A 27,797-nucleotide genomic window follows, 5' to 3' on the forward strand; every position below is an offset into this window, starting at 1 on the left:
ATGTCCCCGTGTCCGTGGCAGCCCGGCGCTCACTTGTGCTTGGCGCGGGGGAACTCCCTGCGCCCCTTGTCGCGGCCGCCGAAGTAGCGGACGCGGTGGATGAGCTGCAGCTGCCGCTCGATGGTGGCCCTGATGTCCACCTGCTCGGGGATGTGCACGTAGCGCACGTTCCTGCCGGTGACGAAGAGCTCGTCCAGGTGGGACTCGGCCCCCCGCCGGTCGGTGAAGGTGACCTGGGCCAGCCGCATGTTCATGAAGGCGTCCACGTTGGTGACGCGCCCCGTGGCCGTGCTCTCGTCGCGCAGGTCCACGGTGGTGACGTGGCCGTGCAGGCCCTGCAGCAGGATGACCAGGCTGTTCTCGGCGATGGTGCGCTCCTTCACCGAGTGGCTCACCTCCATGGCGCGGCTGAGGGGCAGGGAGACGCCGCGCTGCGCCCCGCCGGCACCTGAGGGCTCTGAGACAGGGCGCCCACCTCACGCCCCCAGCACGGGTTCAAGTCACCCTCCTCGCCTCGCACACTCGTGCACACACAACCCTTGCACGCTACCTGCACCCTCTCCCATGACCCACGTGCACACCACCCCTTGCACACGTGGGTGCTCACCGCCTCCTCCCCTTGCACACCCACCCGCACGCTGCCCATCTCCCACCAGCCACGCACACCCCCACTTCCCACTCCAGTCCCCCTGTACCCCCCCCAACTTGCACCCCATGCCCCTTTTCCCACTCGCCCCCCTCCCACCTCCTTCCCCTCGAGCCCCCCATGCCCTGTTCCCACTCCAGTTCCCCGTACCCCCTCCCACTAGCACCCCCCGTGCCCCCTTTCCCTTCCCACCCACCCCCTTCCCCCTCTCCCCTTTCCCCTCTTCCCCCCGTGTCCCCTTATACCCCCCACTCCCCGTTCCCACTCGCACACCCCCTTCTCCCCTCTCCTCCCCCCCACTCACCCCCACGCCGCCCCCGGTCGCTCCCGCTCCTCGTGCGCCCCCCCCGGCGCTCGGTGCCTCCTCCTCCTCCTCCTCCTCTTCCTCCTTCCCTCCCCTCCGTCCCTCCCTCGTCCCCCCCCCGTGTCCCCCCCGCAGGAAGGCGCAGCCCCAGCCCCGTCCCCGCCCCGCAGCGTGGCTCGGAGGCAGGCTGTGGAGGGAGAGAGCCTTTAATGCCGGGGGCTCACAGCCCGTCCATCAGCGCCAGCAGGTCCTCGCCTTTCCCCGAGCTCGCCGGGCTCGGCTCCGCCACCTCCAGCTCGCCCGCGATGCGGGCCAGCTCCGCACGGAGCCCCGGGTCCTGCGTGGGGACACGGGTCGGGAACTGCTCGCTCGTTAGGGTTGGAGAAGCCCTCCCAACATCACCCGCTCCAACCGCCCCCTACCCCCTGCCCCTGTCCCCCAGCACCACGTCCAACCTCTCCCTGAACACCCCCAGGGACGGGGACTCCCCCACCTCCCTGGGCAACCCGTCCCAACGCCTGAGCGCTCTTGCTGAGGAGAAATGTCTCCTCATTTCCAGCCTGAACCTCCCCTGGCACAACTCGAGGCCGTTCCCTCTGCTCCTGGCACAGTTCCCTGTGAGCAGAGGCCGCCCCCAGCTCCCCACCCCTTCCTTTCAGGGAGTTGCAGAGGGCAACAAAGTCTCCCCTGAGCCTCCTCCAGACTAAACAACCCCAATTAGTAAATGCACAGGGTTAGCAGAAAATACTGCCGTCACTGATTTATACGCTTAACCAAAATAAATAATAAAAGTATTTCTATAAAGTTACTATGATAGGTAAAAGTAATTAGCAAGGAGGGGATGAGTAGAGTCAAAAATGTGAAATGCGCTGTACGTACCTGAGTGGCTTCTATGTTAACAACCTTGTAAGATAACTCCTCTGGTCTGGTCAGTGCTGCCTGTCTTGATTAAAAATATGAAGAGTGCTTAACCCCACGATGACACACAAGGGATAAACAGAGTAATGAGGCTCCTATAGATGTAAAGTTTAGACAGCGTTCCTACTTCTGCTAAGCACATGCATATACTGATCCCAGTTTTGAAACCTATCCCTGCTTTGGGTTTTTTATGCTAACTGTAGAACAGTGGGACTGTCTCTGTAGTTGGGGATAAAAGCAGACAAACACATTCTGCAGGAACCACGTAACAGAACTCTCACTACCCTTATGCTCCCTGCCAGGAAGTGGCTGCAGCGTTCGAGCCCATTAGACTCATCACCTGCAATCAGTTCAGACACATAACTTATCTCTGAAATGAGCATCTGGGGGAGAGGAGAGCTAAAGGGGCTGAAGGGATGTGTCTGTTCTGTGGGATGGAACCTAAGACCAGATTGTCACCTACTGGTGACTGACTTTCTCATGAGAAGGGAGCACAAGACCCTGCTTTAAAGGAGATGCACTAGTAACAAATCACTCTCTCCTTCCTGACAGTCTTAAAAATGGCCGGACAAACTGTGCCTCTTTTTTTCCTGCAGGGACTATCTGGACCAGGATAAGAAAATAGTGAGAAGATTGGTATGCTGTCCCTGAAGCTGTCAAGGGCCAGCCTCAGTCTCCAGGACTGTCCACATGGCACTAAATCACAAACCCCAGATGAAAAACAGCTTGAGCATACTCTTCCTCCTCGTCTGTTGTGAATAAATTCAGTCGAAATCCTGTCTCGCTGCCACCAGTTTTCTTGATATCCAGACCTCCTAACAGCCTGGCCAAAAAGTTCAGCTCTTCTTTAGCAAGAGGGTTAGGGGCCACATTCTCCTGCAGAAAACAAAAATGGGTTCAGCGGTCAGAATATCAGGAAAACTAAAAGCATTTGTCTGTTCTGGTATTACAAAAGTGTTCTTCAGAGTGTCATACATACACTAACAATACATTTCTGTATTGTTAGTGTTACAGATCGCATAGATAAGTCATAAATATCAGTTATATATTTAAAATGTTTCCTTGAATATACAAACCTAGGACAAGATAGCTTTCCAGCTAAATTGGATAGCTGAGAAATCAAATCGGCTTCCTGTTTTTGGAAGAAATTAAAATAGGAAGCAGCATTTCAGTACACCACTGCATAAGCCTGTGCGTAAAATTCTTTAGGAAAACATTCTCACGGCCTAGTTCAAAAGGGGCCAGGGAGAACTGCTGAGGCCTAGAGAGGAACAAGTAAACAGGTTCCCCTGAAGTTATCCTGTAAGTGTAGACTGAAAAGATAGTTATTGTTTACTTGAGAAAGAAGGCGAGCAAAAGAGAAGATAGCACAGACTGCTGCCGAGGTCACGAATTTAACCAGTGACAGAATCAGAAGGACACTAACCTTCGCATGGGATGCCAAGTTTTTGGATGATCCTGACATGTGCGTCTCTACTTGCCGACTAACACTGTACCTACAGAGAAAAACACGAGGGAAACCTGTTACTTGTCTGTGATACAGAAATAGAAGGGAGCAGCACAGGACCTAAATTTATTTCAGAATATTTTTCTGAAAACTATAAATTACAGAAATGAGAAGTTACAGGTCAGTTTTATAGAGTATTGTGGCATTAAAACATGTAAGTGAGAAAACTGTATGAAAGAACGTTACTGTCTCTTATTCTGAGAATGGAAAAATTATCTAAGTCAAATGTAAAGGAAAAAAAGGATTTCTCGAATGCTGTTAAATTTAAATTACATTTCACAGAATATGCAGTACCAGATGAAAACACTCTTTACTCAGCTCTGCTGTAGACATTAATCAAATTTTTGCTCTTTTCCACAGCTCCTTTGAATACATTTATCCACACACGTTTTGTATCGGGTAATAGCTTTGTAAAGCAGTCAAGCTGATAACAGCCAAAGAGGCAGAAATAAACAAACAAGACCAAAGATGTGCTTCTGAACAAATCCATAATCATCACTGTTTACTTCATGTTTCTATGTAGGACAAAAACGACTTACATATTTGTTCCAAGTTTGAGGACTCTGTCTCCATAGAGATCAAAAGACCCCTCCCTTTGTGGAGTAATGTAATTTCCATCAGTGGTGAACTCGGTTCTTTTAACTTCATCTCCGTTCCGATTATACATCCTTAAAAACAAGCCATTATTGAAACATACTTAATACTTCTATTACTTATTTTTAGTACTGACTTCCTTTGCTTACTGTACAAGTAACACCATTCTGTATGCTGGTACGTGCCTATTTTAGAGGATAAATGACTAACAGCTGATTTACTGGAGCAGGAAATGTCAGAAACACGTTCAGTATTTCATTGCTGGGTGACTTAAACCCAAATCTTGCTGTATAAATGACACTTACTGGAGGTTCAGCTATCCACATGAGTGACATTCTAAGCATGATGCCCATCAGACCTCTGGGACTGAGTGTTCTTTCTGAGCAGCCATACATGCAAGGCACTGCAAACAGTATAAGCAGGGGTTCAGAATTCACCTGATGAGTCCTGGAACTTCTGTACCCCATGGAACAGGGCCTGAGATTGGCAGCACAAAGCGACCGTTAGAGTTTTGCACTTTATCCTTCAGAAAGATAGAGACCTGCAAAAGAATATCCCGTCCTCTAGAAAATCAGTTAAATATCTTCTGATCTGAGTTCTCTGAAGTCTGACCTTGCAGCCTTCCTGCTTAGATTAGGATCGGTTTCCTAGAGATTTTGATGTACATAAACACTCTGATACAGAGGATGGGCACACTGATGAAACATCAAAAAAAAAAAAAAAGTGCACTCTTTATGCACTTGAGTATGATCAATTTATTTACAGAACATCAAGGCCCACAGCCTCAAGCTTGAGGTTCTCAGTCTCATATCAAGCTTCTACTAAAATAAAAACCTATTTATCTACTAGCAGATATTCTGTCAGATTTGTGAAACTTGAAACTAATGAAAACCTGAATCAGGAATTACTCTATATAGTCACATCTGAAATAAACAGGTAATCAGGGGTAATTTTTTTCCAGAATATTTTAGAATTATTTGGTGTTACTGTAGTAGACGTGCTCAGCTTGTTAAATTTTGAAGACAAGCACATCAAGATGACTAAAATGCATGAGTAACAAAACCCAACTTTTTATCATGAACTTCTAACATGATACGTTCATATTCTAACCACAGTCAACCTTCCTTCTGTGCTTACTGTCTAGTTACACTGGATTCTTACCCTTATATGCATGTCCTGAAAAAAAAGGAGGAGTGTTTGCCTGATCAGCTGAAATTCACCTGCAGACAGACCGCCGTACACCTGAAAAAGAAAAAACACAGTAAGCTTTGTAAGAGTACCATGCCCCATCAAGTTAAAGGTGGAAACAAGCCTACCAGAATACTGCTGGCCAAGGCTAGTACATGTGTGGCAGAGGAAGAGGAAATTAAATATGGAGGGCTGCTGATCAGTATCAATACTTCTTATCAGGGACTAAGAACCTGATTTAATTTCTGCTGAAGTCAGTGGAGACTTCGATCAGGCTGAATTAGTACTGATTTAAAGGGGGCAAGCATAAGAAACTTGTGTTGTAAACATCTCCATCTCCAGAAAGTCCCTGGGAACCATTTCATGACCTCCCGGAACTTTCACCATTTTAAGGAAAGAGTTCCCTTTCACAGGGATACTCCTCTTCTTTGTACAAAGAATTACAGCAGTTACATGAGCAAAAGTTCTCTGAGGCTAAGAACCCATCAAGCTCCACACTTGATGTGCCTCTTCCTGATGCAGTATTTAGTCTCTAAGATCAGCTTGAAAGAGGAAAAAGAAACTTCAAACAAAGCCGTGTTCCACCATTTTTCTAGGGATTCTTACTTCGATCAGCTGTCGGAAAGTTTCATCCACCTGGTTCAGAATGCCAGGGGAATCACGAATGAAATCCTTGATTGCATCCAGGTGATTGAACGTGACCAGCAGAATGTCTTTGGGCCGAGGACACAGCAGGACTTGGTATTTGAAAGCCATAGTCATAAGGTCATACAGCTGCAAAACAACAAGAGAGAAATTTGGGTTCCATCACAACACAGACGGCAACATCACTTAGATAATTTCATGTGGGTTTTAGACACTTTTTTTTTCTTTTAGCACCTGCCTGCAGGTAAGGAGAACCATTTCAGCTTTGTTTCCTACAAAAATAAGACTTCTAAAATCACATTGTCATCCCTCCTGTTGGCCTCTCAGACTACTGACAATTTCAACATTGACACCAGGGTAGAGGTCTCACAGGTAGTCAAGTTCCTATAATTATTATTATTATTTTCCAGAAAATTGACCACTGGATATACTGTTGGCAGGTAAAAATTCTTATACCTGCAACTGCAAAACAGCGAGCATCAATACAGAAATATATATATATATATATAAAAATATATTTATACAACATATGTATAGGCTTTTATATATATATATATATATAAACATTAATATATATATATATAAATATATAAATATATATATACATAAACATTCTTATAAAGAAGGCTTCCTGAACCTCTTAAACTTTAATTAAACTCAAAACCAAGTATTTCTGCTTAAGGTGATGAATTATCAGGTACTACCATGGGTTTCTCCAAACTTTTATTGGCTTAGAGCCATTTTTACAAAGAAAACAAATGCAAAGAGGTTTGTTACAAAATGCTTCAGAATTAGAGTAACTTGCAAAGAGCAGCATTAAAGTGCAGCAGAGTCAGGACCAGACAGATTGCCTTTTTACCTTATCCATGCTTGCCTGGTTCAGCCTCATGATTGAAGCATGAGCTAGCCGGTCATACACCGTTCTCAGAGCCTTCTTGGAGTAGAGTTCCTGTGGTTTAAACAGCTCTTCCATAAATTTTTTATTGAACATGGTTGTGATGATGTCATTCATAACTGTAAAGACAGAGAGCCTCGGTTGTTCGCTTCCCAAACACAGCACTCGGCTAAATCATTCCACGCTGTGGACACTGACAGCTGTGAGGGCTCACAGAACGCTTACCTGTGAAAACCACGTACATAGCCACAAAAGGAAAAGCAAGGAAGATCACTTCGTCATTTTGACATTTTTCTCAATGCTGTATTGGTCTCAGCAAGCAGCATGTTCCTGCTGGCTGTCCCCAGAGGCAGAACTGTGTTTGAGCTGCAGACAACAAACCTTGTTTTCCAATGGGAATAACGCTGGTCTTGTTGCCTTGTTTTTGCAGCAGTGGCTAGCACCTTCCCCTTTTAAAATAATTCTGTTTACAGGCTGATCTGGCATGTATTATCTATAAAAGTTACAGTTCTGCTTCCTAAGAAGACTGTTTTGCATCAGTCTGCATTTTTTTATTTTTTATTTTATAAACAAACCATAGCTATCGGTTCTCTTTTTAGCCTTTGACACTATTTTTTCCTTCTAAATAGAAGCTCCTGACTGATTCAAAGCTCCTTGAAGTACTTGTGTGAAACGGATTAGGACTGACAAGTATTTAAGGAAGCATTTATAACAGTGGGATCTGTGGCAAGGCCATCCAGGGCTCTTAGCACAGTAACATCTGAGGATATTAGAACAATCCAAAGGGTCAGAACTCTAAACTTCCTGACCAGTGCTTCATTTTTAAGTGTTAATTTTAGGCAAGGAATTGTTATATAACTTAACTTGAGTATATCTGGAGACCAGGAATGCTGAATATAAAAGGGCTACGCTCTGGTTAACAAACTTTTAATGCAAAGAAGATAGAAAATGTCTTTGGAGTGATTCAAGCAGACACCTTTGCTTTCCTGCTGGATTTGATACTTTTATCATACACCTGATACAGAGTTATCATAAATAAACATTTTTTTCCTAGTAAAAAATGTTGAAAAAATATATCAATTTCAATTCACAGGGATAATTGTACAAGCATGAATTTCCCTAAGCAGATGACTGTTACTGAAGCTTGTAATGAGAGCTAATTCTTATAGATTAGAAAAATCTCAAGGGAAGGGGAAAAAAAAAAAAAAGAAAAGTTGATGTTCCAGTCACTTCATCCTTTCTTAGATGATTAATGTCTGGGGAATGTTGCTAGGTGTGTAATAGATGCTGAGCACTTTGACGCTGGCAGCTGTTTTCTGGAAGGCGAGTGCCTTCTGAAGCGATTCTCTTCCCTTGTTTAAAGCTGATGCTGACAGGTTTTCTCCTGCACGTGTTGTGGTGGGGTACGCGTTTCAGCATCCCTTGCACTGTAACGTAACACAGCTCACCCTGTTTTAAGTACTCCAACCAATACAGACGGGCCTCACCTCAGCTCAGCTTCGGAGCAGCACGGATTACAAATACACCTAACTACAAATGGAAAAAAAAAATCTCTCCTCTTCCACCCTTTTCAAATAAACTGGCCATAAGGCAATCCCTACTTGCAGTCTTAGGCAAAAATCCTCACTTTTTTCAGTGGAGAAAATCAAACACAGCGTTTTAGCATAAATTGCATTTTGCAAGTAATCAGTTGTGACAAAAATAAGAACTTTTGCCTGACACTGTTATCACAAAAGATATTTTTAAGTTGTCCACATGTGTTGTCTGTACAAAGGCTTCTCCTCCATCTTAGGAGAGCCTCTAATAACCAAAGCTGTCAGAGACAATACCACTGTATGCAGACAGTAGATATTCACAATGAAATCAGAAGATCTACGTTAACCACACACCAAGCCTTACATAAAATACTGTCTGAAATTAAAACCTCCTGTATTGGTTATTAAAAGAACTGAGAAAAACATTAAAAAAAAAAATCAAGGTAAAGGCCAAATCTCACAAGGTACATTTGATAATGACAGAGCAAAGATCTTAGAGCCCAGGTAGTCCCTAAGAACATACTTACACCATTCTCACAATGGAAAATAACAAAGAAAGGGGTGTTAGCTCAGGGATAATGGCACGCCAAGCAACATAGCATAAAAGCAGATTAGCAGAGAGAGGTTTCATCAACTGGGATGGGGAGAGGGAAACCAAGTGAAGACAATGCGATGACAAAAGAGAAGCTGAGGATTTACGGTGGTTTTGGCCTGCATGTGTCATGTCACCGGTGACATACACATTTCAACACCTAGCGCTGTAACGTAACACGGCTCATATGCATGACATGAGACTTTCCGTTTGGTTGTGCTCATGCTTCTCCAAGTACACTCAAGGCAGCGAAGGGAACGTTACAAGTTCATAAAGTCAAAGGCAGGCAAACCTAGTCATCTGGCTTTATCAGCAGCAGCAGACTCTGGTGGTTGCTTTTTGGTAACTTTTAAGGGATCATCCTAAGAGCAGCACTCACAAATTGTCTTCTCTCACAAGGAGAAGTTGACTGGTCAACACAAGATCTGTGTCTGTGCCTTTACCATCTGAATATGATGAAGTAGGATTTTATAAAACTTATCTCCATTTAGGGTGTGATAAAAGAGAGGGGAAATGTGGAATCTTTTATGCTTCTGAGATGTTAAATGCTGGGAAAACTAATTATTGGAAACAGCACCTAATGGTAGCAAAAAAAAAGCAGCAAACTCCAGGGTATCACATTGGTAAACATTCAAAACCTACAAATGACTTATTTTGAAAAACAGAAATCATAACGCTGATCTCTCTTAAAAAAGGGCTGCTTAAAGAGACACTGGAAGTTCTACTTATGTTCACCTAGCAGAAAAAAAAGTGATAGTTTAAGAGAAAAAAAGTGATAGTTTAAGAGATTTATTTTCTCATCCAGCTACTTACCATACCCCTGTTCTGGAGGCTGCCATTTCAAGGCAGAGCCCAGGAAGAAATCACACTCACCTTCCACTGCAAAACCTCAGCTCAAACCCACCTTCAGTGATAATGTAAGTCAAGGTGAGTTTGTCTGGAGTGTGTGAACCCGCTCCTTTGTGATCACTCTGCTGCAAGGGTGGCAAACCATTAGCAGGGGTGGATAAGCAGCTAGGATGGAAATGCCTAAAATCTCTCCTGGAGTTCACCCATCAAGGAAACGTCTGGAGTTCACTCATCAAAACCCTGAACAGTAAATTAGAAGTTATCACAGAGAAATGCAGTGTATCTAATATTCCTGCCTTTAAGCAGAAAAAAAATAAATCACAATGCTCATGTAATTATATGCTTGCGTTGCTAGATGTTAGCAAAATCCAAACATCATTCTGGTTAGAAAGAGCACTATGAGAAAAAGTTATGGACTATTTATAGGTATTGCTTTGATTAAATTAACAGAGAGGCTACTTTTGAAGCTACTGGATTTTGAGATACTGCCTGTTTTTCTAAGATCTATAGTTAAAGTTCTTTTTTTTTTAACAGGTGAAAAATATTATTCAACCTTGACACCATCACTAGAGGGCTGCAGGAACAGCATACAGTGTGTTCACGTACAACGAGCCTCATGTGTGCATGTAGTGGTGTTCGTCTACTGCATGCAGCTAGAAGGTTACAGTACCTCGTTTCCTGTCCACATCTGTCCATTCATCTACACGAAGCATACAAAACAAAAACATCAGTTCAAGAAGTAAGAACAAGAGCTTCAAGAATAAAATAAATAAAGAAAAAAAGAGTCTAACTAATGGACTTCGATTTTTCTCACCAGCAATCAGTGCTTAACAAGAAAGAACTCTTCTGTTACTTGACATCTTTCACTTTCAATTAATACACAAAAGGTGGAACCTTGCCCTCCCCTTGGAAAAATCCCTGTTGCCTCAATGGAGCTAAAATTTTACCCTTGATTGAAACTTCGCATGTTTTGCATTTAGCTTGGATTTTTTTCCAGCTGTTTTTTTGCACTTATAAAGGAACAATATTTCAGTGAACAGTTTTAAGCAACAACACCTCAGTGAAGACCGCACCACATCTCAGTAAAATTAAAGCCCGATTTTTTAGAAAGACAAAAATACATGCGTGGATAAACTGGTACAGATCTAATTCAACCGCTCAGATATTCCACTATACATTACTAAATGTAGTTAAAGCTGTAAACAGAGAACTGCACAAACAGCAGCAGGGAAGTTAACTCATGGCAGATTACCAAAGACAAATATGAATAATTAAAAATTACATTGCTGTAAGGAAATGTTTAGTATTGCTTAGTTGTTCTTATTCTGGTTGCAAAGAAATCTGGTTGTCCTGAAACATTTCAGGACCTGGGTTGAGAAGCTCAGATCCTGAGTTACTGCAATTCCAAAAGCACGTCTGCAGCACTAACGTGCAACACAAGTGCAGAGCTATTGAAATCTGTTCCAGTTCCTGTAGCATCTGCGTGCATTTCACAAACCAGCTTCAGTCATACCTACAAGCAGTCATTACTACAGAAACTTCATGGAAGTTGTTTAACTCAAACAGCTTTATTTTAAGAGAAGAAAACCACACAGGACCCATTCTTGTGGCAGAGCAACGAAACTTGTAAGGAAACCACTTCCCCAGGGCTTCTTTCAGTGGCAGGCACTGCGATGTTCTATTACTTTTCAAGCATCCTTCCAGTAACATCACGGCAAGTATATCTGCATTAATTCCTGTATTATTAAGAGAATCATTACCAAAAAACTGACTGCACGTCTGCACACTATTAAGGAACCACAGATCTCTTTGCTGGAGCACTGAAAGCAATGGTACTTCGGGAGAAGCCTGCAAAGCCCTGGGCAATGCTCCACCTGCAGCAGGGTGGCTCCTTGCTGATTACCTCCAGCACCCGGCCTCTTCTGGAGTGTGTCCAGAGCAGGGCTGTGATGCTGGTGAAGGGCCTGGAGCACAAGTCCTGTGAGGAGCTGCTGAGGGAACTGGGGGTGTTTGGGCTGGAGAAGGGGAGGCTCAGGGCAGAGCTCATTGCTCTCTGCAACTGCCTGGAAGGAAGGGGTGGGGAGCTGGGGGCGGCCTCTGCTCACAGGGAACTGCGCCAGAAGCAGAGGGAACGGCCTCGAGTTGTGCCAGGGGAGGTTCAGGCTGGAAATGAGGAGACATTTCTCCTCAGCAAGAGCGCTCAGGCGTTGGGACGGGTTGCCCAGGGAGGTGGTGGAGTCCCCGTCCCTGGGGGTGTTCAGGGAGAGGTTGGACGTGGTGCTGGGGGACAGGGGCAGGGGGTGACATTGGCAGTAAGGTGATGGTTGAGTCAGATGATTTGGGAGCACTTTTTCGACCCTAATGACCCTAGGATCCTTGGGGATCCCCTCACACACCGCCCCTCACAGCCCCATCCTCACAAAGCCGGGCACGGGAGGGCCCAGATGGGGTCTCCGCAGTGCCGACACCCCCCGATCCCAGCCCCGGCTCACCTTTGCGGGCCTTCTCTCCGGGGATGCTCTGGGCACGGAGCCGCTGGTCCAGGATGTAGAGCATCTCGCCGCCCAGGTTGAGGAACAGCAGCGGCAGCGCCCGGCCCGACATGGCGCCCGCCCCCCCCCCCCCCACAGCCGCCGCCGCCGCCGCCAGGCAACGGCCGGGCCAATGGCGTGGCGCCGTGTTGGCATGTCCCCCCCGCCACAGCGCGATACCGCGGCTTAAAAACTAATTAAATTGTAATAACTGATTAATTGGAGGCATTTCCTCGCCAAATTTAAGCCTTTGTGACAGGATTAAAAATCATCTTGCCTCGGTTCAGCACGCAGGCATCCCCGGCACGCGTCCATGCGACAGCTGAGGGGAACTCTCTATTCTTCTATTGAACTCTGCCAGCGGGCGCCACTTTACTCATAATTATTTAGTTTAATAACCATCAATGGCGTTTTTGATATAACATCACTGAGTTTCTGAGTGATGCTGAGGGATGGCTACCGAAGAATGAACGCAAATACCCGAGTCAGCTGGGAAATGCCAGACTTGATTGTTAGTATGGTTTCTACAGCTGTAGAGTTCAGAGTCAACCTGCATTTGATTGTGAGGAGGAATGGGTTTTTGAGTCAGTGTCAGGGCTGCTTTATTTCCAAATAAGCCGCATTTCTCCTCATTCTCTCCTCTCATTTCCATTACATGTAGTGAATCCCCTGCTGAATTCTGCCGAGCAGCTGCTCCAATGCTGTTTGACAGCGCAATTCTGCAGGCTCACCGGGTAATGAGAGGAGACAGACACTACTCAAAGGTGCTTTCACTTGAAGACATCACTGCCTTTCCCTGCCAAAGGCATGCTGATAAAGCCCCCAGCGCTCCTCTCAGCACAGCACAGGCTGCTCAGGACACGGTCCAAGGAAGCAGTCTTAAACTTCTAAAACACTTAAATCGCTTACTGCACTTTTTTGGGTACTCACACGGCGCAGATCACACATGCACTTAAGCAAAGTCGACAAGCCTTTTGGTAGCTGTTTATTTTTGGAGAGACTGGCTGTATCACAAACCCAGTGTGCAGCTACACAGCCGTCCCTTCGCTCTGCGCCTGCTTCTCTTTTGCAGCTCTGGCTTTTGCTTGCCACTCTCTCCTCTTCTTTAGCCTTTCTGGTGCTTTCAGCTTCTGCGCCTCCTGAAAAACCTGCAGGAGGAGCATAAGCAGGTGAGAGAAGGGGAAAGACAAAGCTGTCTGCTGCTGATTACAACCGTTCTGCCGCTGCTGCTCATTGCGACACAGCATGGATCTGATGAGTTCCTGCAGCGGAGGCCAGAAGGCACACAAAGTATTTCAGTGAAATCAGCTCCTTGCCCTTTCTTCCTCCAGGACTCCAAGCAGCCTATGTTCTAGGGTACCACTCTCTGATATTCAGTTATAGCTATCCAGTCTTTTACTTATAATTTAATTGGATTGAGATTTAATATTTATAGACTGAGCATTGTCTAGCTTTGATTCTGGTCAGTTACCGCAATACATTTAGAGCAAATGAGAGGAGCCAGTGGCCATACCCACATTTCTGTTCTAAAATTGCCATCAAACTTAATAGTCTTACACATTAGTTCCCCACACCAGGCTTGGAAGAAAAGCTGTTTAGAATCATGCATTTCTGAGCAAACTAGCAGCTCAACCTGAAGTTCTTAACCACAGTACACCCTCAGTCAGTACACGCTTCACTGCCCATGGCCTAAGTGCCTTTTGTGTTGTTTTTGTTTTGTCAAGCTTGTTTTGTTCTACTGCTATCATCATCTCCTCAAATTCAAAACACAGATTTAAAGGACTCTTATGTATCAGCCCTTTCTGTCTTAATTGTGACCCCTATGAAGAGATTTTTTCCTACTCCAGTTACATAGCTTTTGCCCTGGTTTGCTCCATACCTTGATACAAAATGCCTTCTTAACAACCCAGCGCTTGGTGACCCGTCGGGAGTAGGCAGGGGGTAGCGCATACTGGATATTCAGCTGCTTGCAGGTGTTTTCAAAGGCATCGTAGCGGACACGGCGAAGATATGCAAGTAGTTTCTTCCGGCGATCCATGGCCATCAGCATGAGACGACGGTTACTTTTATCCTGTAAAGGACTTAATGTTCACTAGATTGCAAAAGATTGTACTTCCATTCCAATAAAGTACTTAGACCAAATTATGGCTAAAAGGAAACAATCAGGTTAAGGACAGTATCTTAGAACAATTTTTCTCAGCAGATACCATAAGAACATTAGATCACTACTAGAAGATCTGTGAAGACTTAATTTACTTTGCACTGAAATTGCTTCTTCCAAGCTGCAAAGACTTGGAGGCAAAGATTGTGGGAGAAAGTCTACCAGCTAAAAACTCTGCTTCCCCTCTGAAACGTATGCTTCCGTGTTATTTCTGGAACTATTTATTTTTGCCTTTCCAGAATTTAAATGTAAAGATAAAATCTGACTTGGCTCTATTTCACAGTTTGAATTGTTCTTTGGAAGAGAATATGCATAGCTTGATCCATACCGTCCAGGGCAATCTCATGGAAGAAATCGCTCTACCCTTTACAAGCAATTTGTCTAAAACCAGGCTTGAGCCAAGTAATTTCAAAAGGTCTTTTCTGCTGTACATTTGGCACAATTTCTGCGTTCTTTAAACTGAATTCTGTTCTGTTTTACTCTTCGAACTTTTATGATTAGGTAATACTTATGAACTTTTTTCAAACACGATTGATTAATCCACTTCCCACCTTTTCCACTACATTCAGAATCTTCAGTAGATCTTTTTCAGAAACATACAGTTGTGATGTTTTCAGTTTGGACTTGAACCCAAGCAGCTTTAGATAGGGAAATGGTCGTTATGACATTAAAAATATTTAGTGGACAGAACTGTGCTAAAGGCAGAGCAGATGGAGAATACAGCTGAAGTGATCACACTAGTTATGTTGAACACTAAGCAACGGAACTGTATCTGCAGCAAAACCAAATTTAGCTAAACTGCATTGAACTGTATCTGCTCAGGCATTCCCAACAATCCAGTAACAAAAATAAAACACATTCCACATTTCAGTGGGTGAGAACATAGCTGTGACTGAGCCAGCAGTTTCCCAGACTGACAACAAGGAACAGTTACTGCTATTTTATAAACCATCTTAGCAAAGCCCTAATCCCCAGAATCAAAATCCCTTTGTTCTCAACTCAGAAAACAACCTGAACAGCTGTTGTCTCGCATGCACGGGCTCAGATCACTGACAGTTACCTTGGGATGTCTCTGAAGATGCTCCTCATAAGTGCGTATCTTGGCAGTCAATATAGCAGCTATAAAGGACAGACATAAGAAGCCATGAGAGAGCAGAAGCTTTCCAGGGTGAGATGGCGTCATTTACGTTTCCTTCAAATTGCCAGTTGCAGACTGCTGTTCTTATGTGTACCCACTGCACCACAGCAAATATTATTGCACAGTAAATGGTAAACAAAACACAAAATATAACCTACATTAACCCAAGCATTACTATTACTATTATCAAGCTGCCTGATTAGAGGTTAATATTTTAACAGCTGATCACATGAATTTATTTGTAAGGCCTCTTGCTTTGCTGAATTACTGGTGAATTTACATTAATTTCATCTCCCTTGGTTTAAGTTTTGGAGGAACAGACACAGTTTAAGAGCTTTTCCTAACAGCTGCATCCAGCTTTCAAGGTTTTCGATTTTGGAAATGGTGCTGGTGGCAGCCTGAGAAACTGAAGGCCTTTATTAATGATAGCAGAGAACATTCTGGTCAATGGCAGTACGGCCTTCATCTCTGCACTATCCCTACACCGTGCTTCAGGCAGAACTTGCCTATGCACAAGGAAATTTGGCTTCCAAGGCTGAATCTAGCATTTCATTCTGGTAATGGATGCTGTGCAATGGTTCATGTCACTTAAGCATTTGAAGCAGAATAATGCACATGCGGCCTTTAGAGAGTGGATATCAAGTAGTGATTTGGAAACTATCCTTGCAGACACTTGTAATAAATTTAACTGGAACAGAGCCAATTGTGCCCCTACATTTCTGGTATTTCACATTTCTTTCACCATAAGTGAGCTGAGCCTTCCTCAGCAAATCTCTTGTAAGCACCCCAGCGCATCCTGCAGGCTACCTGCCTCTCAGGTGCTCTCCTGGAAGAGATTTTCCTAGCTGATACAGGAAACTTGAAGTGATAGGGTGGGAATAGCTGAATAAAGGCAAAGTGAACTATCATCTGCCAACAATATCCTTCTGCTTCTTTTAACTTACTTTGCACCTCAAAGGAGCCATTGTCATCTGGAGACCTCCTGACCTTCTCCACCAGCTGCTGTGTCTTTATCTTCATTTTCTCCTTCTGTGGACAAGAAAAGAACTTGTCACTTTCTGAGGAACACTGCAGGTCTGAGACACCCCACATCTCTTCCCAAATGCCCAGATAAAGGCTTTGTAGCTTTACTTGATGTCCATTGCAAAAGGTGTAAGTAGTGCTGCAAAAAAGGGACGTACTGCACATAGGATAGTGCTCAGAGTACACCAAGGAAGGAGCACAAAAGATCTCAACAACAGTGATTCTGTTTTCTGCTAAGAGTCCAGGCACATCCTTCTTCCCAAAATTACAAAAGAAGGCTGGTGAAGAGGTCCTGACACCCTCATGAGCAGCAGAAACAGAACCAAAGCTGGTCTCACATGGCAGCAGCCTTCACTTTTTGCATCTTTTTAAGCTTAGGTGGTAGGCATCCAGAAACAGCAAGATCTTTGTGATGCTGTTCTGCTTTGCTTACTTGTTTTCTGGGCATACAAAAAATAAAAGTCATTTGAAGAACACCTGCTGCCCAGCGTACTACTTCTGTAATACAGCCCAACCGCCAGCAATAACGCAACACAGCTGCATCTCCTCCTGTGCTCATGGAATACTTTATTACCCAATTTTAATATGCAATTATTATCATAAAGACAACTCCATAATAAATTTTAAGAGCATGCAAGACTTATCATCCTCATGTATTTAATATCCCCAGATCTGCATCCACCAAGCAACACTTAAAACAAGAGTAAATGTAGGGCATTTAATAATATAGGTAAGTTACATAAACATGATGGTTTGACAAACCATCTAGTTTTTATGCATGTAAAATGACACTAACCTGGCTTGCCATTTCCAGCGACAATAATCTTTTCACTACGTCATCAACGCTGTAAGGAGATTGCAGATTGGTTTATAAGCTTAGAAACCAGGTATATTTAACAACAGGAATGAAGCTAGGTTTTCAGAACACATTAACTTCCCTCAAATTTATTCTGCAGGTTTACAGTGACTCTCCCCCCCTCCTAAACCTGTCAGCCACGAGCTATTTCTGTATTCCAAAGAAAAATAGTGGCTGAAAATCACAGAAGCATCAAGTTTCCACAGGAAGCACTGTATGAATTATTTCAAATCACGCTGAAGTTCCAAAAACAACAATGCCTGCAAACTGCGTGCTAAAGGTTAACCACCAGGTAAGTAGCCAAGGACAAAATAATTACTTCTAAGACCTGCTCCTTCAAAGACTTGTGAAAGTCTCAGTTACGCCACTGGGGGCTGTCCATGCACCACACATGAAGAGTTCTGGAATCAAAGCATAAAAATGCAGAACTCCAGGCCCAGATATCAGAAGTAGCCTCTCATTTTGAGTTGTTTAATTGTAGACTCTTTAACACCTGTTTTCGAGACAGGCATAGATTATTTCTAAGAAGATTATTTTTATCACGTCAAGATTATTTCTTTTTCTACGGATGTAGACAAAGTCCACAAAAGATGTGGACAAACAGCACTTCTGAGAAACATGCTCAGTGCATCTTACATTAATTAAACAGAAACCTAACACAGTCACAAACAGTGGTGGCTTGCAATTTTGTTATTTTTTTTTTAATTGCGTAGCTGTGACCACAGAACATTCATTATTGAGCAGCTGACATGTTCCATAGATGGCGGTTATATGAATCTAAGCTACAAAGCTCTCAAGAGATTAGCCGTGCCTTTTTGCTGTATCATACCTATTTATTATCGGGACATTGGCATACTCTTTCTTCATCATTGTTGGAGGAAGATCATCCAAATGGCTGGGGATGTCTACAAGGGAAAGATAAGGCAGTAAGTCTGGCTCCCTCACCTTTGTAATCACCCCTCAAGCTGCAGAGATGCAAATTCCTGCAGCAGGGATTACGTTTCCCTCTCTTCTCACAAGCAGTGTACATCTGCATCTTTAAAGTGAAAAAGATGCAAATTTCCCCAAATACCCCCTCTTCTTGCTGCATTAGGGTACAACTCCAATAGCATCAACAGTAAAATTTTGCCACTTTCTCCCACCAATCCTGACGTACCTCTTATCTTTCTTCTCACAGGTCTGGCGTAACATCTTGCTGGCTGAATAAAGGCACTGCAAACTTGATGAAAAAAAAAAAACACAAAGATCTATTAGATTGTTTGCACTTTTCTACCTACGTACTCATTAAACACTGCCCAGCCTGTACTAGAAAACTGGTCAGAGTATGTAGACTCCAAGATGATTTGTAACCAACTTAGGTCTTTTGTCCCACAGGGAGCATGGAACAGTTTCAGTGCGGTCCTCACACTGGTGCTAAAACAAACGGGTGAAGCCAACTCAAATGAAAAAAAGAACAGGGCTAGCAGGAAGAGATCACAAGCGCCTGGCCTGCTGCTAAACAGAATGCAAGGTTCTCCAGCTGAACTGTGTTCATTTAAAGGATTCAAATTGATTATTTAATGCAAATAATTTCACGTGCAAGTTAGATGGGCTGCTCTGAACTATGCCAGTGGCAGAGAGGTGCAGCAAAACCTTTGACCGGCACACCTTGGTACAGATAAGGATATTCATCAGTATCCTGAGTTCCAAGACTAGAAAGAACTCTTACAACTGCCCTTTCTAGGCTTTGATGTTGGTATCAACACCTGCTTGAGATTATTCAAGCATTCTTTCAAGTACAGGCTTCGCCAGTGCTGCCTACAAATGGAGTTTGCTGAGCAGCAAGCTAGCGAAACTCCGCAGCTGGGAGGCACCAGACCTGAGCCCTGGCTCGCAGGACACGTGCTCAGCGCAGGGCAGATCTCTCCACGGCTCAGTCAGCCCTCTCGTGTGGCCTGTGCCGTAGCAGCACGCACAGAGACAACGCTGGAGCTGTGACCTGCGCCCTGGATCAGCTCAGGGCCCGTTCTGTGCACACAGGCGTGCTGTGCCCGAGGGACCCTTGGTGTTGGGGCTTGGACCCTTGGTGTCAGAACCACCTTAGCTACTTCAACACAGCCCCGAGGTGCTCAGAGCAGCCCCGCAGGCCGTCCCCAGCCCTCAGCCCCCTGCCCACCTCCCCTTTGAGCCCCAAAACCCCTCACCCACCCCCTGCCCACCCCAGCCCCAGCACACAGGGGGCCGCCCAGCCCCACTCACCCCACTGCCAGCCCCACACCCACCCCACACTGCCCACCCCCGTCCCCCTCACGCCTTGCGGCCCCCCCAGGCCCTCCCCACCTCCCCCGCAGCACCCCCAGCCCCTGTCCCCTCCCCGGGGCCACCCAGCCCCACGACCCCCGGGGGGCCACCCCTACCACCTTGGGGGCCACCTCTCCCACTTTATGGCCACCTCTGCCCCCCAGGGGCCCCCTCTGTCCCTTGAGGCCCACCTCAGCCCCGCGGGAGCTCCCCCATCCCCGCCAGGACCCCCCCTCAGGCTGCTGCCCGCCCCGAGCCCCCCTCACCTTTCCACCCTCCCCTCCGCTCCCTCCCCTTCTCCCCCTCTCCCGGCTCCCTCCCCGGGCCGCCCCGCACCCCCACGACCCCTCACCGGCCGCTGCCCCTCGACGGCCGCCCCCCAGGACGGCGGAGGCCGCCCCCGCCAGGCCGCGGCCCAGCGCCGCCATCGCCCCCATCTCCTCAGGGCCCCGCCGCCCTGGGCGCCGCCATCTTGCCCAGGCGTCGCCGCCGCCCAGCGATCGCCGAGCGCATCGATGTGTCCCCCAAAAAATCCCCCAAAATTGGCTCCCACCCCGGGCTGATCCCTGTTTATTTTTATTTTTGTTGTTATTTTGTTTTGTTTGGGGTTGTTGTTATCAGGGGAGGCGAGGACGCAGCACTGGGAGCCCCCCGGTTAGGGCTGCTCTGCAGGGAGGGGTTGCCCGTGCCTCACAGCCAGGCTGTGGGGTTGTGGGGTGACAGGGGTAGAGGGGGAAAATAAAGGGGACAGGAGGGTGAAGGGGGTGGGAGAGCAAAAGGGACAGGCCCACGGTCCCCACAGAGCACCCCTTGGGGCTGCAGGGCCTTGGGGGGCAGCAGGAGGGGGGCTCCGTGCCCAGCTTGGGGGGACATGGGGGACAGGAGGAGAGGGCAAAGGGGATGGGAGAGAAAAAGGGATGTGAGAAAAAAAGGGATGGGAAAGCAAAAGGGGATGGGAAAGTAAAAGGGACAAGCCCAGGGTCCCCACAGAGCATCCCTGGGGGCTGCAGGCTCTTGGGGGACAACAGGAGGGAGGCTCTATGCCCAGCTTGGGGGGCACAGGGGGGGATCACAGAGCGGGGTTTGGTCCGGGGTCTTTGGTCCTGTAATGGGATGGCACCGTTAACACCGCTGGAAGTCATGGAGCTCCTCGGCCCCGCTGATCTGCAGGCCCTGCAGCAGGGGGAAGTCGATGAGCGCCTCCTCCAAGAAGCCCCCGGCCCCCCGGCAGCCGTGGCTGGGGGCGGCCCCGTGGAACCACAGGTTCTCGTAGGGCTTGGGGCTGGGGCTGCGGTCAAAAAGCAGGGGCTGCGTGGAGCTGGAGCGGAGGTAGAGGCGACACGGGACGCGCTGCTGGCCCTTGTAGCCATCCCCTGCCACCTGCGTGTACTGCACGGTCTCACCGCTCCCGTAGGAGCCGGTGCCCAGCCCCATGGCCCTGCTGGGGCCGTCCTGCTGCACATAGGGCTGGGGTACCCCAGGGAAGTCAACGGTGGTCTCTTCAGGGGGATCCTTGCCCCAAACGGGCGCCTGCTTCCCTGCTGCTCTTTCCAGCACCGTGACGGTAGAAATGGTCGCCAGGCCGGGCTCCTTCGCACTGGGCACTTGGGGAGGCTCCTGGAAGAACAGCGTGTTGATGGCACGGCCGTGTTTGTAGGATCCCCTCTCGTGTCCCCCCAAGCATCGTGCAGGGGAGGCCCCAGAGGTCTCACCTGCTGCAGCTCCGCCGGCACCCACTTGCCCAGGCTGCTGTTGGCCGGGTCGGGGACGCTGGGCCAGAACTGCTGCTTTACCCTGGGGGTGACACAATGAGGGGGTCAGCACGGTGCCCAGGACATGGCTGCTGTGGGGCTGGAGCCATCAGGCTGGAGCCATCCCCTCCCTGCCTTCAGCCCCTCCGGGGACGAGAGCAGCTCCAGCCCCATACAGAGCCCGGTCCCGACCCCGCAGCGGGGCGCTCGGTGCTCACCTCCCGTTCTTCTGGAAGCAGATCAGCAGGGCTGTGAGCAGGACGAAGATCAGCCCCAGGGTCAGGAAGAGGATCTGGATCTCGATGTCATCTGGAAAGCAGGGGACGGGGTCACGGCAAGAAGTGCCCCTTGCAGACTGGTTGGGACAGCGGTGGGGCAAATTTGGGGCAGGACCTGGCTCCAGTGGGTCCCCTCACACCCCTCCAGTGTCCCCAAAGCCCCTCACGTCCATGCTCACCCAGCACCATGGTCACCAGGGTGAGGCTGGTGCCGTTGGTGCTGCCGCCGACCGTGGAGGCCATGATGTGCACTTTGTAGAGGGTTGATGGCTTCAGGTCCCGGATGATGAAGGAATTGAAGGAGGAATTCACAACGGCACCTGCGGAGGCACGGGGGCTGCTGGAAGGGCTGGGCCATGCCCTGCACAGCCTGACCAAGGGCTGCCCGGCAGAGTGGATGGGCACAATCATAAGATCATGGGAGGGTTTGGGTTGGAAGGGACCTTAAAGCCCACCCAGTTCCAATCCCAGTGCCATGGGCAGGGAAAAATCCCACAAACGGGTTGATCAAAGCCCCGTGGGTCCCGATCCATCTGAGCAGGGCCTGGGGCTGCTGACGCCCTGCACGGCACAGCCGAGGAGGGGCAGGGCACGGGGCCGGGACTCACTGGCCACCTCGGCAGTGCTGTTGGCCCAGAAGATGGTGTAGTTGGTGATGAAGCCGTTCTGCAGCTCAACGGCCACCGGGTCCCAGCAGAGCTCCGCGTGGGCCTTGCTGATGCTCTTCAGGTGCAGCTTCGGGGCGTGGGATGGTGCTGGAAGGGAGCGGGACGAGCGGCTGAGCACGGCGCTGAGCTGCTGCCTCTGTGCCCCGGGGGGCTCTGTGCAGCCACAGCAAGCCAAATCCCAGCCCGGTGGGCTGAGATCTTTTGCACAGCCCCTAAATTTGGGGCACGTGGGGACCAAGGTGGGCCCCGAGGGGAGGTGCGGGCAGCGCACGCACCCTTCTGCCTGGAGTAGGCTGCTGTGTGGGCGGGCGTCCCGACGGCGTCCTTGTAGAGGGGGCACACGGAGATGTTGTAGCGCTGGAAGGGCTCGATGCCGCCTGCAACGGAGAGCAGAGGGGGGCTGTGGGCTGGGGGTCCTGGCTGCTGAGCCCCCCCGGTCGTGCCAGCCCCCGGGGAGCCGATGGAGAGCAGGGAGGGAGCGTGTGGCATGGGCTCTGGGCAGGATTTGCTGCTGGGAACCCCCAGCTACAGGCACAGGAGAGACCCTGGGGCACAAAACCCTGCAGAGCTGGTTGGGACCCCCCTGAAACCCCCCTGAAACCCCCTGCTTACCCTGGATGAGGGCAGAGGTGTCGGCCCCATCGCGCTCCATCTGCCAGCAGGCGCTGCAGCGGCCGGGCTCCGAGGCCACCCGCTGCCACTCCAGCACGTAGGCAGCCACCGGGGCCCGGGGTGCCTCCCAGTGCACCCAGAGGCTTCGTTCACCTGCGGGTTCGGCCCGGAGCCCAGCCAGGGGCTGACCTGCGTGGGGACAGCCACGGGGCTGAGGGCAGAGGGGAGCAGCCCAGCCCTGCTCCCTGCAGCCGTGAGCCCCCCGTGCCCCCGCGAGCTGCCTGGAAGCCTCGTGGGGAGCCCCTTTGGGAGCCCCGCGGGTGCTCACCCTCCCTGGGGGCTGCAGCCACGTTAAAAACGCCACCCAAACCCCTACGAGGGGGAAAGCTTTCAGCCCACAAGAGATGCTCTTTCAGACCCTCACCTTTCCTCTCCAGGAGCACGACCTCGGTTGCCGCCGACTCGCCGGCGGCGTTGTAGGCAGAGAGGTAAACCCTCCTGGTCCCCGCCGGGGCGGTGAAGTCGCAGTGGGTGTCAGAGGTGTTGCAGACAGTCGGGGGCTCCCGGCCTCTCCTCCTGGGCCCCAGAGCCACGCGGTACCCCAGCAAACGCCCGTTTGCCTCCCGTTGCCGCGGGGCCTGGGCGCAGATGGGGGCTTACAGGGGATGGTGCTAGGTCCCGAAGGCAATGCCCTGTGCTCCCCACGGGGCTTACAGGGGGTGCTCGGCCCCGAAGGCAACACCCCACACTCCCCACACACGCTCACCTTCCACCGTAGCTGCACCTCCAGCCTCCTGCCCGCCGGGTCCGGCCGCGTGCTCCACCATGCGTCCAGCTTCCCCGTGGGGGCTGTAGTGAAACAGGGGTGAGCGTGGCGGTGTCCTTGCAGCCACGCTGCTCAGGGGGTGTGCAGGGCCCCCCCCGGACCTCTCTGCGCCCACCTTTCTCGTGGGTGGTGTGGTTCCTGGCCGCGCTCCACTCGCTCCAGTGGCCGCGTGCTGAGTGCCGCCGGCAGCGCATCTGGAAGAGGTACGGGGTCCCGAAGAGCAGCCCGCAGCACTGCGCCGTGCCGGCCTGGCCGACGATGCCGGTGACCTGGGGGCAGCCAGAGTGGGGTCAGCTCCTGCCTCCAAACCCCATCCAGCTGTGGGGTACGGCCCCGGGAGCTGTGTGCTGGTGTGGGGATGAGGGGCACCCTGCGGTCCTCTTCCCTGGTCACGGCACGCGTCCCATCATCATCTTCCCCCTCCAAGGAGGGGAAAAGAGGGAGCTGCTCTGGTTGGGATCAGGACCAGGCTCAGGTTCTGACCCCATAACACTACCCTGGGGTTTTGAAGGCAGGGAGCCACTACGATGGCACCGCAGGCAAAATGCTGCTGCTGCATCCCTCCTGGGAGGGACCTGGGGGGCTGCAACCTGCCCCTGGATGTGCCCAAGGGTGCAGAAAGCAGGGCACAAAACCTGGCTGAGCTCGGAGCAGTGGGGACGCCCTGGCTCCTGCAGTCCCCGGGGCCCCGCTGCCCCCAGCAGCACTCACCAGCACCCAGTTGGGGTCCTCGGGGGGCCGGTAGCGCAGCTCACACCACAGCTCCATGTGCGCGCTGCTCGGTGCCACCGCCCAGGCCAGGGTGACACAGTCGGTCTGGGGGGGCACGGACTGGATGCTCCGCAGGGCCGGGGGCTCCAGCTGGGCTGCAGGGAGAAATGGGGGGAGCTGGGGGCATCCGAGGGGCTGTGCCGGGGCCACATCCTGGTATGGGGCTGTTATCAACGCCTCGAACCCCAGCGGGGCTGGGTGCTGAGCTCGGGGTTGGGGGGCAGGGGAGGAGCCTCCCCAAAATGTTTTGGGCAAGACTTTGCGAGAAGGGGCAGGAGCTGGAGAGCAACGAGGTGCAAGCAACCTGCAGCACACGGGGAGAGCCTGGGGAAATGCATCTTTTCCTTTAGGAACCAAAAGATTTGCAGCTGGCCCCGTGGTGGGCAGGGGCTGCCCCGTTTCCACCAGCTCTGCCCACCCCACACTGGGACACGGGGATGATGCTCAGGAGCACGGGGCCAGAGCTGGTTTACACCACGGGCTGTGCTAACTCCTACGGGGGAGAGAAACACCCCGATGGGTGCAGGATCAGTGCACAGCCCAGGAAGGCAGCAGGTCCGTGTCCCTGTGGGGGCGAGGACCCACTCCGAGCGGGGTGGCTGGGCTGGTTGGCTGGCAGCCCGTCCCCAGCAGGACGCCTCGCGGTGTCTGGGCAGGTTCCCGTTATAAATAGTTGATGGGAGCCGGATGCATTATTAATGGAGCTCCTGAATAAATGGGGAATCAATTGCTGGAGAGAGTTGTAGAGTGCAGCGGGTCAACCGACGGCTCGTAACCCGCCGGCGCGCGCCGCACAGCTCTGAAACGCGGCGCTGGCACCTATTCATCTCAGCAAGCCATTTATCACGGCAACCTGCCTGTAAAATACGACCCGGGAGCCTGACACGCTCTAACGGCGCTCTAATATCCCTCCCTCACCGATAATTAGTCTCCCCGGGCCCTCGTTTGTGCGTGGGGAGGCCGGCGGCGGCCGTCACTCACCGACGTCCATGGGGTCGAGGCGGAGGCGCTCGGATTCGGCCGTGCCCAACGCGTTGGAGGCGGCCACCCAGATCTCCATCTGCCCGTACAGCTGCAGCAGGCGCCGCGGCACCGTGCAGTGGCTGCGGCCACCTTGAGGGGTGCAGCCCGTCACCGCCGGGGCTCTGCTCCTGCGGGGGGGAGACGGGTGGGCTCCGGGGGCAGAGGACGGGCTGGGTTGGTGGGGAGAGGGCTGGGACACGCAGCCGAAGGGAAGGGATGGGGATGGTGTCCCCCGGCAGGGCTTACGTGGAGCATTTGAGCACCACGCTGGTGGGGAGGAGGCTGTCGGCTCCTGGCTGCCAGCGGCACGTCAGCCCGTAGTCACTGAGGTTGAGCAGGCAGCTGAGGTTGGAGGGCTTGGCAGGGGGGTCTAGGAGAGAGCAGCCAGGAGAGGAGCTGGGTAAAACGTCCCATTTTGGGTCTGGAGAAGCCACAGCCACCTTGTGGGGAGCACACAGGGATGGTGGTGCCTCGGGGGGAGACGTGTGCGTGGTGGACTTACAGCCCGCCCGGATCTCGGCCAGGCCGACCCGCTGCTTGGTCCCGTTCCACTCCACCCAGCACCACAGCTTGGCCTGCGTGCGGTTGAACTGGGGCAGGGTCAGGTTGGACACCTCGGTGTCCCCCGCGCCGCAGCCCTGGCTCCCGGCCACCGTCTCGTTGTCCAGCATCCAGGAGATCCGTGCCCGCCCGCCCTGCAGCCCACGGCACAGCCTGCTGCGCACGCTGCACGACGCCGTGACGGCCGAGCCCAGCGGCACCACGGGCGAGCCCACCTCCACCGAGGCACAGCCGAGGGTCCCTGCAGGAAGGGAGAGCGGGCACGGCCGTGACAAAACCGTCTCAGCCTCCCCCGGCACCAAGGCAGGGCAGGAGCAGGGCTCCTTTCCTGAGAGGGGCCCCGCAGCCACCGGAGGGGAAGAGCTGGGCGTTGGGCAAGCCTTTCACAGCCGTGCCGGGCCCCATCCTGCCGGTGCTCCTGTCCCCAGCACACTCCCAGCTGGTGGGATGGGCACTGGGTGCCTTGGGGGCTTTGGGGGCACGGGGCCGGGTCCCCACTCACCGCCCAGGCGGAGGAGCAGGAGCAGGGAGAGCCGCAGCAGCAGCAAGGGCGTCCCCACACCGCGCCTGGCCATGGTCTGCTCCGTGGCTTTGGCATCACCTGGAATGGAGAAGCAGCGAGTTGGGAAGGAGCTCGGAGGGATAGAGGAGCCCGTGACGACCGGGGATTGTTCCTGGAGGATGACGTCCCCTTGGCATCACCCGCAGCTGCCCCCCTGCAGCACTGACAGGTCCGTGCCCGGGCTGTAGGAGTCCCTTTGGATCTCCCCCCTGGCAGACCCCGCTCACCAGGTCTCGGCGCCGGCTCTCCGGGGCACAAACGCCCTGTGCTTCGCTGCACCACGGGCTGGGCTTGTATCGGGTGCCTTCAGCCCCTGCTGGGGAGAGATTTGTGGTTTGAGCAGGGGTTAGAGCCGGGGTTTCAGGCAGCAGAGATAAGCTCAAACAGGGAAACGAATGAATGAAGGAGACGCAGCAGGGCTGGCCGAGCCTGCAGGGCCTCGGGGTGCTGCCTGCACCCTCTCCCTGCACTTCTGGCGCTGCATCCCATGGCTGTGCTGGGAGGGGTCCTGCTGCCAGCTCTCCCCGTGCCCTGTCCCAGCCTCATCCCCCTGGCGCTGGGCACCTGCCCCATCCCAGCACCCGGCTCCGAGTGCTCTCAGCTCCTCTCCCCTCACTCCGATGTCCTGCGTGGGCGGAAGGAAAGCAGCCAGCCCGGGGCACCACAACCCCCTGGCACACGTGGCTGTGCCAAACAGGGGCCGGCAGAGCCACCCGTGGCCGAGGGGACCCCAGCTCCCCGTGCCCCATCCCTACCTCTCCGTTTGGCCGCCGTCACCGCCCGCTCCCAGCGCCGGCCTCCGGCTCCCTGCGCTCAGCCCGTTTGCCAACATGCTGCTTTCCCCGTTAGTTCCTCAAAACCAGCGCCGTTAATTGCTGCGACTCTCTGAAGAAGGTGATTGCAAAACACTTCCCTGAAGGCTGGGCTGCCTCGCTCGCTGCAGGAAGGAAAGAGCCCGGCGGCACGCACGCATCCAGCGCCGGGGAGCAGCACCCGGCCTCCCCGCCCTCCCCGCTCCAGCACCACCATCTCCAAGCTGGGGCTGCGGAGAGGGACACGGAGTGGGGGAACGGACGGGGACAC

General features: G+C 51.2%; 4 protein-coding genes across 6 annotated transcripts; all 4 read right to left on the minus strand.

The window, feature by feature from the left end:
• Positions 1-10: 10 nt before the first annotated feature.
• LSM10 (LSM10, U7 small nuclear RNA associated) lies at positions 11-454 on the minus strand. The gene has a single exon (XM_084300467.1). The coding sequence runs from the start codon at positions 399-401 to the stop codon at positions 30-32; it is 372 nt and encodes a 123-aa protein (XP_084156593.1). The 5' UTR covers positions 402-454; the 3' UTR covers positions 11-29.
• A 709-nt stretch (positions 455-1,163) lies between these two features.
• OSCP1 (organic solute carrier partner 1) lies at positions 1,164-12,277 on the minus strand (the record flags this gene model as incomplete). 2 transcript variants are annotated; one of them, XM_084300551.1, is made up of 11 exons in its annotated part: positions 1,164-1,287; positions 1,830-1,893; positions 2,605-2,744; positions 3,295-3,364; positions 3,915-4,043; positions 4,407-4,510; positions 5,131-5,211; positions 5,764-5,931; positions 6,662-6,816; positions 10,344-10,373; positions 12,166-12,277. In XM_084300551.1, the coding sequence occupies 11 exons, from the start codon at positions 12,275-12,277 to the stop codon at positions 1,171-1,173; spliced, it is 1,170 nt and encodes a 389-aa protein (XP_084156677.1). In that variant the 3' UTR covers positions 1,164-1,170. The 2 variants fall into 2 exon arrangements, with proteins under 2 accessions (XP_084156677.1, XP_084156676.1); XM_084300550.1 differs by lacking the exon at positions 10,344-10,373.
• An 890-nt stretch (positions 12,278-13,167) lies between these two features.
• Positions 13,168-20,149, minus strand: MRPS15 (mitochondrial ribosomal protein S15). The gene is made up of 8 exons (XM_084300758.1): positions 20,015-20,149; positions 18,539-18,601; positions 18,212-18,287; positions 17,323-17,371; positions 16,448-16,532; positions 15,426-15,484; positions 14,084-14,275; positions 13,168-13,352 (listed from the first exon to the last, which is right to left on the minus strand). Exons 1-8 carry the CDS (start codon positions 20,097-20,099, stop codon positions 13,233-13,235), a joined length of 729 nt encoding a protein of 242 aa, XP_084156884.1. The 5' UTR covers positions 20,100-20,149; the 3' UTR covers positions 13,168-13,232.
• Positions 20,150-20,274: 125 nt separating this feature from the next.
• Positions 20,275-27,562, minus strand: CSF3R (colony stimulating factor 3 receptor). Of its 2 annotated transcripts, none has more exons than XM_084300508.1 (17): positions 27,470-27,562; positions 26,942-27,027; positions 26,655-26,753; positions 26,094-26,393; positions 25,838-25,961; positions 25,550-25,719; positions 24,509-24,663; positions 23,913-24,066; positions 23,738-23,820; positions 23,396-23,609; positions 22,972-23,160; positions 22,635-22,736; positions 22,300-22,446; positions 21,871-22,011; positions 21,632-21,722; positions 21,375-21,456; positions 20,275-21,279 (listed from the first exon to the last, which is right to left on the minus strand). In XM_084300508.1, the coding sequence occupies exons 3-17, from the start codon at positions 26,725-26,727 to the stop codon at positions 20,785-20,787; spliced, it is 2,520 nt and encodes an 839-aa protein (XP_084156634.1). In that variant the 5' UTR covers positions 26,728-26,753; positions 26,942-27,027; positions 27,470-27,562; the 3' UTR covers positions 20,275-20,784. The 2 variants fall into 2 exon arrangements, with proteins under 2 accessions (XP_084156634.1, XP_084156633.1); XM_084300507.1 differs by having other exon boundaries at positions 26,942-27,030.
• Positions 27,563-27,797: the final 235 nt, after the last annotated feature.

The sequence above is a fragment of the Netta rufina genome (assembly GCF_964035555.1).
Source record: "Netta rufina genome assembly, chromosome: 23".
NCBI classification, from domain to species: domain Eukaryota; kingdom Metazoa; phylum Chordata; class Aves; order Anseriformes; family Anatidae; genus Netta; species Netta rufina.

What these genes read in the sequence shown, in the direction of transcription:
- LSM10 (XM_084300467.1), bottom strand. Translation starts at nt 401, where the DNA reads ATGGAGGTGAGCCACTCGGTGAAGGAGCGCACCATCGCCGAGAACAGC.
- MRPS15 (XM_084300758.1), bottom strand. Translation starts at nt 20,099, where the DNA reads ATGGGGGCGATGGCGGCGCTGGGCCGCGGCCTGGCGGGGGCGGCCTCC. An exon ending in CGCTGGAAATGGCAAGCCAG is followed by an intron (nt 16,533 to 17,322) that starts GTTAGTGTCATT and finishes TCTTGTCCACAG; the next exon opens with AAGGAGAAAATGAAGATAAA. An exon ending in AGAAGGCATTTTGTATCAAG is followed by an intron (nt 13,353 to 14,083) that starts GTATGGAGCAAA and finishes CTCCTCCTGCAG; the next exon opens with GTTTTTCAGGAGGCGCAGAA.
- CSF3R (XM_084300508.1), bottom strand. Translation starts at nt 26,727, where the DNA reads ATGGCCAGGCGCGGTGTGGGGACGCCCTTGCTGCTGCTGCGGCTCTCC. An exon ending in CCTGGTGACCATGGTGCTGG is followed by an intron (nt 21,723 to 21,870) that starts GTGAGCATGGAC and finishes CCTGCTTTCCAG; the next exon opens with ATGACATCGAGATCCAGATC. An exon ending in TGCTTCCAGAAGAACGGGAG is followed by an intron (nt 21,457 to 21,631) that starts GTGAGCACCGAG and finishes TGTCACCCCCAG; the next exon opens with GGTAAAGCAGCAGTTCTGGC.